The sequence below is a fragment of the Trachinotus anak genome, unplaced genomic scaffold (assembly GCF_046630095.1).
Source record: "Trachinotus anak isolate AG129_WGS33_773 ecotype Australia unplaced genomic scaffold, CSIRO_AGI_Tana_v1 ptg000028l, whole genome shotgun sequence".
NCBI classification, from domain to species: Eukaryota; Metazoa; Chordata; class Actinopteri; order Carangiformes; family Carangidae; genus Trachinotus; species Trachinotus anak.
The window spans coordinates 8,681,809-8,698,165 of NW_027273879.1; the positions used below are offsets into that span (position 1 = coordinate 8,681,809).

Consider the following 16,357-nt stretch of genomic DNA (forward strand, 5'->3'; position numbering starts at 1 on the left):
GCAAGTGTTGCATAAGCATCACATTCATTCCTCACAGTAAAGAGCTGTCATAGTTTCTAAAGAGGCGAAATGATGGGCCACTCCTTTAACTGCACAAAAATACATGTGGTCCAGTTTAATTTCTCCTTGTGAGGGGTGTCACCGTTGGTCAGAGTTCAGTGGAACTGTACATTGCACGAACAAAAATAAGCACACACACACACACAGACATAGTATTTCAGTGATCTCAGAAGGAAATTACATGTTACAGCAGTTTACTATAACAGTCTCAAAGCGTGATTTACAGTAAAGACACTTAAAGAAAACAAGAAGAAATTGTAAAAAAAAAAATCTGAAAGTGAATTCAGAAACAGAAAACAATATTGTGCACAAATAAAGACACTGTGCATTGCCTTTATTGCATTTTATTCCCCATAAATACTTGATAGTGCCAAATCTTTCATGAAATGCAGCTGTTAACATAGATGTAAACAATGGTAATCTGGGGTGAAATCAATTAAAGAGTGAATTAGGCTGGCTAGCCACAGCCAGTCTGACCTACAGGGCTTTATTGTGAGAGCTGGGTGACGACAGCTCCTTTCTGTGTCTGTGTTGCCTCAAGAAGTGCATGTAATTGGGCTCTTGGGCCACCCTTTGAGCCTGTTTACATACTGAAGTTACCACCCACCCTTTCAACTGCTTGCCAGTGTCTTATAGACACACACAGAGGAGTAAGCCACAAAGACATACATAAATACATGTATGTAGAGACAATCTCCCCTTACACACAAACACACACAACAGACTCATAGTTAGGGTCTGGGACTTTGGTAGTTCCAGTGACCTGAGGTGCACTTTACATTGAAAAACTGAATATTATGCATTGTTTTCTTTATATTCTGTATATTTTAGATTTGTTGGAATAACACGTCTTGTACCATCTGCTTTTTTTATTGTTGTTTTGTGTTTTTTATCGGTTGTTCCTATACAGCTTGGTTGTTTTAGTCTAGCCACCCATTTTCTTCTTCACATTGTTTTAAAATTGTGCATTCCTAGTCAGTATTATGTACTTTTAAAAGAGAGTTACATATTATTCAGATAACAAAAAGCTATATTAAGATAGCTAAGTTAAAAGTTTACTTTCTTCTTTCTTTCATCAATCACTTGTTTTCATCATTTAATTTACCAAAGTATGGAAATGAATAATGTAGGAATTTTCTATGGTCATGTTAATAATTAATGTAAAGCCATTTTTAGTCTTCCAACCATTTAACTGCATGCTCTGTAATCATGTGATTTCAGCTTGTCACATTTTCAGCGTCAACAAGAAACAAAACTTTTTGCAGCTCTGAGTTTCATTGAGGCATTTCGGTCTCTTCTACTTGGTTTGACATTTAAAACTCATGTGAGATTTGACATGACACTGTAATTAAGTATTTTTTTAATGCACTATTTGCATGGTTGAAATATCACGTCAACATGACACCTATGTGATATTTCCCCTGCAGATTGCATTAGTTAGAAAATAACCCTTGAAAACATCCCCACCTGTGTTCTGTTTTTCTCAGAGCTGTTAAATGCTTGCTGGTAAAGCACATGTGTTGGCTTGTGTTTGTGTTGGAGAAATGAAAGGTTGAAAGTTTACACACCCTTTTCGTGTCTCGGGTTAACTTATTTAACATTGTTGATATTCCAGGACTCCACGGGAAATTGCACATTTAGACACATTAATACTTGTTTCTCTCTGTCTCTCACGCAAACACACAAAGTAGTTTATAGTTCATGCACTATATGTTGTCTTTTTGCCACCAAGAATACTTTGAAGGATGTTTGATTTCACTCTCATTAGAACAATTAACAGGAAATAAGTCATTTCAAATATTAACCGTAATTGGTTACAAATGAACCCACTTTGATCGATGTCAAGGGCTTTTCCTGCTGTCTAACTCTAACCCTTGTTATTTCTTGGTTTGTATGTGTATATGTTGTCTGTTTTATGTATGTTCTATATGCGCCTAGGAAATAATGTAAACATTGGTAATCTGATCAATCCATCCGTTTATGTGTGTGTGTGTGTGTGTGTGTGTGTGTATATACATGGGGGCGGAGGCCGGGGAGGTCGGGGGCAGGGGTGGTGATCGTAACTTAAACATTTCCATGTTTGTACATTTATTCTCATGTCTCTTTTTTCACAAGGACAAAAAGGTTCATTAATCTGCACAGGGTGTAGGTTACTCAATACCCTGACAACCCACACTGAGGTGTAACCCATATTCAGTGGTCTAAACTGCAATCTCAAGGTTTGATGAGTGAAATTATACATCTGCAGACATGACATTTGTGGTTTCTTTGCATTTTGTACTACTACTGATTGATGATGCCTAATGTCTCCATGCTACATCATAAGCCAACTTTAATACGCTCTCTTGTCACTAGAAAGAATCCTCTATCACTCATTTGGAAGACTTGCATGTGTCTCCTCTAATCTTGTAAAGCAAATACACACAAAAGCACATCTGCCACATCAGCACAGATGGCAGATCTGCTCCAGTGTAACATGTGGCCTGATGTGTCCTCCAAATGAATCACTCAACACCCAAGTAGCATTCCCCCCTGTTTCTACTCCTCCCCTGCTTCTGTCGCTGCCTCCTCTCTCCGCATGGTGTGTTGTTTTCTTGCTGAAAGAGGAAATGATGAGAAAGAATCCCCCCAACTCCAGTGAGAACATCAAACAGTGGTAATTGACACTCAGGAGAGGAAGCTAGTGACACCCCTCCCTCCAACCTCCCATTCATCCTTTGTCTATGAAAGCTGATGACAGTAAGGGATTAGTTGTTGTTTTTTCTTCTTTTCCTTGGCAGCAAGTAAAATAAATCCAGATGTGGACGCTCTATCCAACTGAGGGACTGCAAATGTTCTTTGCTAGTCCAAATTAAGACTCATAAACTGCTTTATGGAAATAATAAAGATAAGAGAAGGTTAAGGAAGAAGGGATTGCCTTTGCAATTTGGAAAAAATGCATATGAAGGTAAAAGAAATAGCTGTGGTGTGAATACACACTGGTTTCCTTCCAGCTTCCTAGAATGAATGTTATTGTTGTTCAATTTGTTTATCTATATCTGCACTCCCTGCTACCTATACCCACATATCCTCCCTTCCTTTCCTGCCTACCCCTCCAGAGGCAACAGACCAAGGAGTTGGCGGAGGTGGGCGGCGAGAGCTGAAGTCGGTCCCCTTCATCAGCTACCTGTCGGCACTGCAGAAGAGCCAGCTGTTGTCTGACGACATGGTGAATGGCGTGGAGATCCGCTGCGAGGAGAAGGGCAGCTGTCCAGCTGGCTGCCACCTGTGCCATCACCAGACCATGATGGGAGGAGTGTCGGGGAGAGGCCACAGCGGTAACAGCAGGAGCGGAGAGCAGCCTTCCCCCATCCCCGTGCTGCTGGAAGTCAGCCGCGTGGTGCCCCTCTACAGTCTGGTCCAAGACAACGTCACCAAAGAGGTGAGAGAGCAACATGGGGGTAGGAAGTTTGTGTGTGTGAGTGTGTGCTTGTATGGCTATATACTGTGAGGACCAGTTTGAGTTTTATACATTGTGCATGAGGGCATTTTGGGAAAATGAGGACCTTTTGGCCAGTTCTCACTTTCTGACACACATTCAAAGGGTTATTTGAGACTTTAGACTTGGTTTTAGGGTCCAGGTTAGAATTAGGTCAGGGTTAGGGTTAGGCATTCAGGTGTAATAGTTAAGGTTAGGGTAAGGGGCTGGGGAGTGCAGTATCTTAATGACAGGTTTCCACAAATATAGTAAGAGAAGGAGAAGAGTGTGTGTGTGTGTGTGTGTGTGTGTGTGTGTGTGTGTGTGTGTGTGTGAGTACAAGGAGATAAAGAGGATGAGGAAGTGACCATATATTTGGAGAATGACAAAGAGAATCAAGTCAAGATATATGACGCATCAACAAACCCACTGAAAGTAAAAACATCCTCATCCAGGAATAAACTTTCTTCAGTTTATTGTAATATCAAAAGTATTGTTGATCAAGGGGAATGAAAATGGACATAATGTCATCAGTGTTTTATGAGTTTATATGAATACAAACTGTGTCAACTTATTAACAACTGCAAATCATTTTTCATAAAAAATTGGCACATGATTCCACTGCGACATCTGCAAGCACTTACTGTAAGTATGAAGCAAATCAAAACACATTGTGTTGCTCTGTGACAAAAGGTGCAACTCTGAACCCTGCTGTCTGCAAGTGCAGGAGGTTTGTGCTTAATGCTCAGTATTTTTCACCTGTGTCATGCCGTGTGGTAGTGGCACAGACCTTTCCATACTGTACATTTCTATTGTCGTTTAACTGATGCAGTTGTAACAATTCACCTCTAGGTGGCGTTAGTTGGTTAACTTTGGCCACTGGAAATGAGCACTGTAATACAGAGGGCATAAAAACGATGACATCATGGTTTTCTCCTCTTGTGGGGAAGTCGATGTGTATATGTGTGAGATATATATGTGAGTCTGTTTCTAAACAAGCATACACAGCTGAATGTAATATCAGCTTAATGGCCACATGTCGTGTGTATGATTCATCCTGTATGAGAAGTCTTTGGATCTTTGTGCAAGTTAATCATATCGGATTTCTTTTCCATAAGGTAATTTAGAAGGGGGCTCTGGCTTCACTTGACATTTTGTTTACCACATTTTGCTCTGTTTGGATTTCATTTTGACATTGTCTCGCTACCTAACATCCGGTGCATGTCTCCTCTGTGCGTGTGTAAGCCAACGCAGAGCTGTGTGCAGGTGACTCACACCCAACACACATGCATGCACACGCCATAGGGAGCAGACTGGTTCACGCCCCCCCAACCCGCAACCCCCCACCCGCCCCAATCAAGCATCTAATTACCTTACCTTCTGAAATTACTGCAGGCAACAACAATACTAGAGGCAAAAAGACAAACGCACACACACACACACACACACACACAAATATATATATATATATATATATATATATATATATACACACAGTATATGATGCCCTCATGAACATACACACACACACAGAGTCACACAACAAAGCCACAAAGCCCCCTATACGTGCCACCCATAACAAGCACCACAGCCCCAATGAAAAGAAGGCACAATCAATAGCAGACGGTCCCTAGTGGGCCTCATCGATAGCTAAACGTGAGGAAGAGCAAAATGTCTCTTTTCCCTCTCTTCCAAACACCTCACTCTCCATCCTTCTCTCTCTCCCCCTGCCCAACCCGTGGTCTTCTGGGGATGTAGAGATCTATGAGGAGGAGGAGAAGGGGTAGACTGCAGTGGATCGCTCTGGCAAGCCCCTCAGAGGTAGCTTGAGGCAGGATTATTAGCTTCTTATTGATGTCATCGACCTCTTGGGAGGGAGGGGAGTCCATCACTCTGCTCCTCTTTTGCTCTCTTTCGCTTCCTCTCCTGGCCGCAACTGCTGCTGCTAGTCTGAAAGGCACATACGTATATTGCATTAGAGACGAGCGACACAACAACCTGCCCCTCCACGCACACAACCACTCATTATCTCTCTCTCCCTCTCGCTCTCTCTCTCTCTCTCTCTGTCTCTCTCGGTCCGTCTTTGTGTGTGTGTGTGTCTTTGTCACACACACTTTTACTTGAGATTGTTTTTCTACTTGGCTGGGCTGCTGTGTTGCAAAAGCTTTCCCAGAGATGAGGTTTTTCTGTTTTTTTTTTTGTTTTTTTTACCTTAAACCCACTGATGTAATCAAAATAGAGGCATAGTTGTCCAGTTTATGATTAGGCCATACACATATGTGTATACCTATCTGTATGCATGCGTCTGCGTATGTCCAATGCCGGGCTTACATGGACCTGTCAACCTCCCTTTGGCTCCGATGCTCCCTCCTCTCTCAGCTACCTGCATCTTTCAGTGGCCTCTCCCTGGCTGCCTGACCGTTTGACAGGACATGTCATGTCCCTTTCACATCAATCTCCTCATTATTAAGCCAGAGGGGGATTTTGTTACAGTGTGAAATGACCCCTTCTTTGAAAAGGCCACCTCCAGGACTGAAAAGAAACACAACTAAATGGCAGAAAAGTAGACTGGCATGTCTGCCTTCGTCTTTGCTTGCTCTGTGTGGCTCTGTCAAAGACGAGCATGGGGAATAAAGTATTTCTTTGTGCATGTGCCAAGTACTGACATTACCATTGACCAATTAAGGATTTGGGGAAAATAATACCTGGAAGACTGATCCTATCAGACAACAGTGGATAGTTATCTGAGTATTTCCTAAAAACATGTTAAAGTCGGTGCACCCAAACACAGAGAAATTTACCTCTTAAATCTGAAATAGTTTTAGTCATTTTTGTGATATCCGGTATCTGGTATCCACCCTAATACAATTGAAAAATGACATTTAAAAAAACATTTAACTGCAACATCTCTTCCCAGAAACAATGTCCCTATTATTCTGGATAATTTTTCAATGAGTCAGCTGTTGTTATAGGCACTATTTCTTCAGTAGGTGCAAGTTCTAATAAACCTCTCATCATCTCCATTGTATTTTTATTCCATTTATTATTATTTTTTTATTATGATCATTAGTATTATGACTGCATTTTATTTATTCTCTCTCTTGGAATACGAGAAATTTCACCTGTAAAAACCTGTGTAGATAACTTGCTGCATTCATCAGTTGCATGTATAGTTGCCAAATGTGTTGATACTTCATTGTCTGTAAGAAACTCCATTATTATGTTTTGCATTTAGAAGGGAAGGCTTGAGGTTTACTCCCTCTCAGACTTGGCTTGCTTTAAACCTGGTCTTGACTTGAATGGGACTGGAGCTGGTTTTGGAATTGGCGTGGACTTGACCAAGGTGGTCTTGCGTACAGGCCTGGAGTGTGCACGCAAATACACACATGCACACAGATACTCCCCTGTTTTAGTGCCAGAGAAAAATACCTCGGTGGATAAATAAATAAGCTTACGCCTGTGGAGCTTGCCAGTGGTCCTATGTCCCGTGTTGCTGTGACTGAATTATGGCAAACCTTTTGAACAAATGGGTTGTGAGTTTAATGGGTCAGAATGCTCTATATCTTGCCAGACGGCCGCTGTCATGCTCTCACCATAAGGCACTACTGCAGCCCCTCGCAGGGGTGTGTCTAGAATTGTTTCAGTAGGGGCAGGAGGGGCTCAGAAGAGCAATAATGTGTTTGCACTAAAATGCAAGGACAGCAGGACAGACACATTCACAAAGGGTGGGTTTGCTTTTGGGAACCTTATTAACCTGTACAGTATCCAGTCATTAGTAGAGTGAAGACAGTAATAAACACAATGCAAAGTATGCCTACTGTCTTGGTATCTTACAAATAGCACTTCCTCATTATCTAGGCAATAATCTGCCACACAGTTTAATCCAGCAGGTGCCACAGTGTAATCCACACATTAAAGAAAATAAGTTTTGATTCCAGCAACATCATTTCAGCACCAAGGAGAGCGCAAGCTCCTATAGGACATTAAACAGATTCATTAAACAGACTCCAGTACACGTTCTCATCAACAACTGGTCCATAAAACCTTAATTACATCAACAGATGTGTATGCGACAGAAAAAAAAAACAGTTAAACTGCCAAATTTGATGACACTAAATCAAAAAGAAAGATCTAACTTATTATTCATCTAGCCTACGTGCTTTGATGAGGAATGATTCAAAGGTAGATCTGTTAATTATTCCATTAAAGGATAGGTGTGACATTTTTTAAGACTAAAAGTCTAAAAACAATAGTAAGGTGCGCATATATAATAGATTTTGCGCGCAAAATTATTCCTCCTGTTTGTACTGGCCATGAGGACATACAGTCTTTGTTCTGTTGTTTCATCAAGCATTTCATAACTTTTCTTTTTATATTTCATCATGACTATTAGTCTGAGAAACAGATACAGATAGAACACATACTGTAGTTTTGCTACATTCGTCAATTCTTTCTTCCTTTTTTTTTTTGACCTTTAAGCACATGAAAAAAGGTGTACACAGAGTATGGTATCCCAGGGTTTGATATGTCATTAAATCATAACTGAAAACAAGTTTTATCTGTTTAGAATTGTGTTTCATCCCTTTTCTCTGTTGGCTTTATTATTGTTGGCTTAGATTGCTGTTTTCACTTTCAGATTCTGTTCAATTGACATTGCTGGAAATGTCAGGTCAATTTAGCTTAGAGCATTCTCAGACAGAGTTGGCACACCTGAAAAACAATACCTGCTGTTTAAGGGTTCTCCAGTGACATGGCAACCCACCATCAACCTCTGGGTGAACCAACCCTTCATCTGTCCCCTGTGTCCATTTTCCTGGAAGTACCATTTTTGATAAGGTTCCTAGAAGCAGCCCATTGGTTAACACCATTAGCCCTGAATGATTGGAAGGGTCACATACGCATTCGTGTGCGGCCGCACATACACACACACACACACACACACACGCATACACACACAGTTAGGTCACCATTGATGGTGTCCTGTGTGTGCTGACTTCGACTCTTTACAACCACTGGTGATCATCTTATAAATCAATACTGCGGGCCAGCTGGCCAGTGTTTTCGTGTATTAGCCTCTGAAGACAGACAGTAATATGGTCAGCTTAGACTAGACAAACAGATTAATACATTAAAGAGGTCACAATGGCCTCCTTTGCCTTCTTGTAAGTCACGACAGGCTTCTACAAAAGTGAAAGGTCCAAATAGTATTTTGGTGCCAGTGAGTCTGCAGGGCCCAAATGACGTCAAGGCTTAGAATTTGTGGCTGGAGCTGTTGCTGATGCTCAGTGGCCTTGCTGCTCACTGATCTTGTCTTCTCCTCCAAGCAGGGGGTGATTACATTTCAGCTCAATTTGTTCAGTATCGATAAGGTCAATGCAGATGAATCGTGGCATATTTGTGAAACGATAGAACCATGTGTTATTGTAACCATAGGGGCATCACCGGTTCCTGAAAGCGAATCTGTCATGACTGCACATAAACTGTCTTACACTGTTACAGTCAATGCTCAGGCAGGACCGTCTTTGTCAAAACACTTGCTTTTCAAACATGAAGCATGGAACAAGATTAGGTTTGTTTCTTACTTTTATCTGGCGACACAGAATGTATATGGATCTATAGTGTTCTGGGAAATGCATGATCTTTGGTTAATCAATTAAGTATAGGGTATCCTCTTTTCAGCTGTGGCTTATCTAGTAACTGCATTGAACACAGAAGTATTCTCTCCTGGGCCTTTCAAAGTGTCTGTTCAAATCACTAAAGGATTTTTCTTACTGTCCCCAGCCTTTTTATTTTTTTTCTTGCATCAGCAGGACATATTGCTGTCTTCACCACCACACACTTGACATATCATCACTTTACACGCATTAGCTAACCATCACTTTTTCTTGCCTTTCTCTGAATCCTCATCTCTGTTTTACCTCCTGTGCCACCCCCACCCCGCCGCACCCTCTCCACCCCACCCAACCCCCCACCTCATTCTGTAAACCACAATTAGATTCCCTGTTTACCCAGTGGAGACTGGCTTGCATTACTCTTCAAACATAAACACGGCGGTAATCGCTTTGTCTATTTTTCACATGTGCAGCCATGCAATCAAGCGCGCAGACCCATATGGGGTTTTTCTAGGAATCTGGTGGTGGTAAACGCATGGCGGTCCTGTGGTCTTTCTCTCTTTTGCCCCTAGCAGCGGAGGTCATTTCTCATTTCTCATATTTGTCTAGTCTGTGTGCATGCGTAGACCTTGAGTCCAGGTTTTTTCTTGTTGCTTTTGTCTGTGGCCTGCTTCCCATTGACATGAGGTGGCAAGACCCCTGCTGCTGTTGTTTTCTGGCAGCAGTTAGCCACATGGGTTCAGGCAAGGGGGGGAAAAAAATGTAATAACCTTTTTCCCCTTTTTGGTTTTCCGAGGGGTTATTATATATCCATGGATTACAGCGCTCGCCTACCCCCGATAATAACTTCTCATTCAGCAGGATCATTTAGAGGGGCTTGTATTGGAGGATAAATAATGGGAAAGCCTTGACTGCTGATGGATCCTGATCCTGTCCCCCAGTAAGGTGGGGAATGCTGTGAGAGTTGGAAGTCTACTTTTTCACACCTTTGTTTTTTTGGGGGGGGTTTTTTGTAAATTTCTTTTTTTCCTTTGTCCTATTTGCTTCAGCCTCTTAAGCCTTGTCTTCTTTTTTTTCTCACGCTTTCCTTCTCTACTGCTTGTTTAGGTCACTTTCACTCTCAAGATTTGGAATTTTGGTGTTAACCTTTGCCTTGAGTGAAAGCAAGTAGTATTGGAAGAAGTCATTTCCCATGAAAGTCTGTTGAGCCTCCTTTACAGCTAACAATGCAGTGTTGTGGAAATGCTAACATCAGCTTCTGAGTGCATACCCTGACTCTTTTTTTGGCCAAGCCGTCTGCCTTTCTGGTCAGGACTATGCCCAAAGTCATCTCAAATGTCACTTCCACTAATCAACACACTGCAGAAATCTTCCTTGGCATTTCTCCAATGAAATGAAACAACCAACTGTGGAAATCAATCATTAATTGGAGTGTGAGTTTGCATGTGCACATGTGTAGGCGCTGCATGTGCGCGGTTGCCTTAAAGATGTGTGTGGTCTCATCAGTTCCTTTGCTTTTGGATAAGTGAATGTCATGGTGTATTGGAACAAAGGAGTGGCTCCTCTCTGCTTTTTGTTGGATGGCTGGTACCCAGTGATAATGTTTCCACACTGTTCCAGTGTCCTATTTTTGTGACCATGATCAAGCACATCTCCAAAGTTGTCTACATGAGGCAGCGCTGCCAACCAGTTAGAGCACATAAATAACTGAGTGCTCCATTGATCCATAGTGTGAGAGGGGGAGCCAGAGGGCTGGCGAGCTCACTTGAACTCACTCTATATCATGCCTGTGGCTTTAGGGAAAGCCCTGACATTATACTTTATTGCTTTGACGGTTATATTGGCATTTTGCAGCTTTTTAGAGGATGACTGAGCTTCTGCCTTTGATTTTTCTTTCGCCCGTTAATGAAGCAGCACAAGGAGATGTTAGGAGATGATGTCATCTCCTAACATCTCACTACCCGCCCCCTCCATCCCCTTCACAGACAGACCGACAGCGACACCGACAGATCCGCACACACGCACACACACTCTCACACACACAAACATACGCATAGAATGGAGGAGGTAGGGAGTGTCACAGCTTTCACATCTCCATCATAAAAATCACAGTTCGTCTTTGATATCACAGTGTAAGCTTGTCGATGTTAGTGAGATGTTCATGCCTTCCGGTAATTGGGAACGGTGGGTATGAAAAGGTCACTCTGTGTGTGTATAGTATAAGTGTGGTGGTGTGTGTGTGTGTGTGTGTGTGTGTGTGTACGTGTGTGTGTACCTACCTGTTCTTCTATCTTTGTGAGACCCATTTTGAATTCTAGACCTTGACAGAGTACATTTTTGCAAAGTAAAGACTATTTGGCCAGTCCTCACTTCTTCAAGGAGCTATTAAAGCGAGGCTGAGGTTTGACACATTAGCACTTCATTTAGGGAAAAGGAAATGAACGTAGTTAGTGGAAAGTCATCATATAGAAGTATAAGGATGTGTGTCTGGGATATGGAGGGCAGTGATGGAGAAGGTGGGCGGGGTGGGAGATGGGGGTGGGGTAAGCGTAGATGGACGGGGAGCGCATGTTCCAAGAGATAATTGCATTTCTCTCACCTGTTACCCTTTACAGGCCTTCAAGAGCGCCACAATGAGCTCATACTGGTGTGCTGGAAAGGGCGATGTCATTGATAACTGGTGTCGCTGTGACCTGAGTGCCTTCAGCAAAGATGGCCTGCCTAACTGCAGTCCCCTCAGGCAGCCAATGTAAGTGTGAGGTGACACCATGACACCTAGGAATTCATGCACGAGAGAGATTTCATGGATGCATGCACCGATGCACTGCAGGCACACTCATGTATGCACGTGGACATGCACACACATATACACACACACACACACACACGCACCTGTCTCCACTGATTCCTGAGGCACTTGAGAAAGTTGTAGACACAAGCGCAGTCCCCAAAGTTTTAATAGCTGTCAGTCGGCCCTTACACACCTCTGAAAAAGAACATGCTCTCATTCAAGGTGTCCTAACAATACTCCTAAAGGCTTTTGTGAGTCATCCACTCCTGCAATTGTTGCCCTGAGAACTTTTAAAAAGAAACAGGGAGTTAAAAGGGCAAGGCTTCAGAGGATAAGGCTACAATGAAAGCATTTAATTAAAGCATGAAAACAAAATATGCCTATTAGTGTATTACAAGAATGAATGCCAACACTTATTGGCACCACTCAAGAATAATAATAAAAGCTTTAAAAGGATAAACTATAGTGAAGCTGCAAGAGAGGATTCTGGGGTCTGAGACCTGATTACATTTGCACATAGTGTGTTTGCAAAGGCTCTGCCCACATTATCAACTATAACCAGATTTATACTTTTTCCAAAATTGTTGGTCCCACATGCAGTAGAATTTGTTTCACACCATATGGAGGAAATTCTGTAACAAATCTGATGCCAGAAATACAAGACAGTTTTTTAAAATCTGAAATCTCAACCTTTGTCCACATTGAAACAACACCAAAGACGGCGGCGGATCTCGTAGTTTTGAATCAGTTTGATCAAAGTTAGATGGCGATGGCTTTGTTGAGCATACAATTGAGCTGTTGTGGCCCTTCAACTGGACACACTCAAACACACAAGTGGATATAATACATATATATTATTTAAAACATTACAGATTTTAGGTTGACGATACATTTTTAGGAGGGATTCCTGAATGTCATATTGAGTCTCAAGTTTTTATTTTTAATTTCATCTTTTTTTTTCTCCAAGTAGCAGCATAATTGAACTGCTTGCATTATGTTTCATTTGTAGGTTTGCAACAGTCAACAGTTTTCTTCTATTTCCACATTTCTGGCCCATAGATAATGTGCACTGGAGTCCTTCTCTGGCCAAGCTGGTTGAAAGTGTGCATGTTTGTGGCTTCCTCTGGCTGAGCCGCCTGACACCCTGCTAGCTTATAGCACATGTGAATGGCATGAAAATAATTTATCTTTCCAACCAGATCAAATTCAGATATTAGAGTATAAGAATAATTTTGAGGTGGTTGTGACCCTCAGAAAAATCTATTCCTCTTATGTAGTGAAAAGTGATGAGTAGCTCTTATAAAGGGCTCAGATGTGAACAACTACAATTCAAAAACTCCAGTACAGCTGCTAAATGGAAACTGTAGTGAGATTGTTCTTAAATCTTTAGGAAAAAAAACATAAGTTCTGTTTTTTGTGACATACACACTGATACTTGAGGCTTGTGCTGTATAAGTATTGCACAGGGAGTTTGAGATGCTTTTATGGCTTCTTTGTTTGTGGACTGTGGTTGTGGAATTGGAGAAAAAAGGGTGTGGTTCCCCAACCAGAGTTTTGGTTAGGCTTTCCCTGGGCCCATGCCTGCTGGCACGACCGGGCAGGAGAAGAGTCACTGCAGGAGCCAAATCTCTGACTCTGACCAGTGCCAGAGTGTAAGACCTGTAAAAACCTGCAGTCCTTATTATTATTGTCTATGGAGAATGAAACAGAGTGGCATGCTTTTTATGAAAGAGGGATAACCTACCTCTCTCACGCCATTGTCACAGACACAGCTGGAGGGTAGGCAAAATGGAAATACTGCTCTTTTATCTCTTTTGAGGGATTAAAGAGGGAAAACTGCACAGGGAACACTGCTGGAGAACAGGTGGCATAGGAATGTTGTTTTGTTCAAAGCTGCTGTTTTCCATATCTTAGACCTTGTCCCATCTGTGTTGTCTTCTGTGTGATTAGTTTGCGCCTCGCCCCTTACCTGGAGCCCTCAAGCACAATGGTGGCCCTGGAGTGGATGGATGTGGAGCCTCTGATTGGCTGCAAGGTGTCTGACTACATCATCCAGCATAAACGAGTGGAGGACCCTTCGGAGGCTGAGATATACACAGGTAATAAAAACAAAACAAAAGAAAAACAACTCTATAGACTCAAATTCTATGCTATGTGTTGAGTTGAACACATTTTTAGCTATTTTCCCTACATATAAAAAGTGAACCTATTACCTTATATCCAGATTAGTGCTGGTGTTTATTGTGTGAGTCATATAAACAAGCAGTTAGAAAGAGGATCATATCTGTGTTTGATTTATTTTGGTAGTTTCATCAGCTCTTTTGGTTAGCAGTGTTTACCATCACTGGTCTAGTTCCTGATGATCATCATTTTTCTGTGTGGATTTTGCATGTTCCACCATATTCATAGTGGTTTCCATCTACTGTCCACAGATGTGGGGAAAAAGGTGGATTACTCTAAATGGTCAAAATTGGGTTCATCCTGTGATGGCCGTGTGTCCAGCTGAGTTTGGGAAAGTTTCTCAAATAAAAGGAAAATTACGTCATTGACTGTGCTCATATTCTGCAAAGAGAGGAATCAGTGATGAGCCAGGCTTTAGGTCAATGATGATGAGAACAGAAAAGATTATAAAATAACAGATAAATAAAAGAATAAAGATGTTTGAGTTTGTTTGAGTTGATGGGAAGACTCAGAATGGGAAGAGTTAAGTTACAGTTGTGGGAAATGAGGTTAAAGCTGTGGTTTAGATACAGAACAGAAGGAGGAGCTTCGGTTGAGGATGGTAGAATAATGACGCAGGGCAATTTACCAGGCGCCGTAAACGCTGCTGCTGACCATTGTGCCGTAGGGGCTAGTCATGGTTGTGACGAGGGGCTGGAGTGAATCAGAGGAAGGGTGATAGGACTTTAATAATATTGGAGAAATGAGGTGGTCTGGATGAAGCTGGCTTTAGTCATTGGAAGGTATGGACAGGCCATCCATCACTCCTGGGAGGAGTGCTGATGAAGCGTGGGCACCAGCAAGCAAAGACAGGGTACAGACAGCTAGACACAGGCATGCTGGCAGAGGTGAGGTAGGAAGGGGCAGATGGTGTGGGTGACTCACTCTGCGATGCGCCAGTCACCACTATAAATCATGTCATAACAGACAGTATAATATACAGATCAGAAGTCATTGTCTTTGTCTTTTGTCTTTTTCTCTTCCCTTTATGTCTGTCACTCTTTATCTCCACCTGTGAGTCATGTCTGTCTTCTCTACTTTGCTGAAGTAGAACTTTAGAGAGTAAAAAACTTGGTGGAGTGCATTGATATGTGTGTGTTGATGTGCATGATCCTGTTAGTGTGGGATAGGTAATGATAATTGACAGGGAACTCTGGCAGGCTACAGATTCTCTACCAGTTCATCATTATGAACTAGTTTAGGCACGCATCAAGGTAGCGCCAACTCCCACTGCAAGTACTGAAAACTTACTCAAAAACTCCATTGTTCTCCAAAATGGGGGGATCAAGATTGCTGATACAAACTTGGAAAGTATTACCAGGGTAGATTTATGAAATAATAGCAGCCTCTTAAAATGATGAGATCTTGTTCTCTGGACTCAGCAAATAAAAAGGCGTAGTGTTTGAGAAGTATCATTTTCTCACACTTACTCTGACTTATTTTGAAATTATTGGATTTGTACTCCCTTCGCACACTGCTGGCTTCTTATTGAGGGACCATCTCAGAGGCACTTTCTAGGAAAATGGGAGTTCTTCTAATGAAGCCAAAAGCTGAGATAAATCAGACATCCTGTTTAGCCTTGTGCCCTGCTCACCTAAAGTAACATTCATCTCGTGCTCTCAGGCTCAGTCATTCCCAGCAGTGCCCCTCTTGACTTTTCGCAGACAGATGCACACATACACACACACACACACACACACACACACACATTCCCCTGTGGGAAGCTGCCAGTGAAACCAGTCTTCTACTGTTGGCCAATGAGCAGCTCTAATGGAGCAGTTTGGGGATAAATACTTTGCTCGAGGGCATCTTGGTGGTTCTCTGGAAAGCAAGTGTTTCTCCTCTATTTTCCCTGTTCATATTTTCCAAGACTGTGTGATGATTTGAACCAGTGAGCTTGCCGTCAAGCCTCCTTCTCCAACATCTAAGGGCGGGTACACACTAAAGGATTATTCGGCTGATTTACAGTAAACCATATTCAACAATCTAGACCGTCGTAGGGAAAAATCTTGATCCAAAGCTTAGTCAAGGCTGATAGTTGGCAATATATAGCAGTGTGATGTGTTCAGATTCAATTTGAAAGTGTTAAAGTGGGAATATTATGTAAAACAAGACTTTTTGCAGTTTTGTAGTCAGATAAGTGCAAGCGAAGCACAAATATGGTGCTCCCCACCTCTTGTGTTTTTAAGTGATCAAATTGCAGAGTTTGAACCAGCT

The 16,357-nt window shown here is 42.0% G+C and overlaps 1 protein-coding gene across 3 annotated transcripts in view; it reads left to right on the top strand.

Annotated features, from left to right (window-relative positions):
• LOC139611025 (astrotactin-2-like) overlaps positions 1-16,357 on the top strand; it is a 239,721-nt gene that overhangs the window by 188,886 nt on the left and 34,478 nt on the right. For 2 of the 3 annotated variants that reach the window (XM_071465264.1, XM_071465266.1), the window contains 3 exons: positions 3,159-3,481; positions 11,745-11,878; positions 13,871-14,019. In XM_071465264.1, the coding sequence (XP_071321365.1) occupies positions 3,159-3,481; positions 11,745-11,878; positions 13,871-14,019 (606 nt within the window). Of the gene's footprint in view, positions 1-3,158; positions 3,482-11,744; positions 11,879-13,870; positions 14,020-14,352; positions 15,239-16,357 lie in introns of those variants that run through there. The other variant, XM_071465265.1, reaches the window with a different exon arrangement.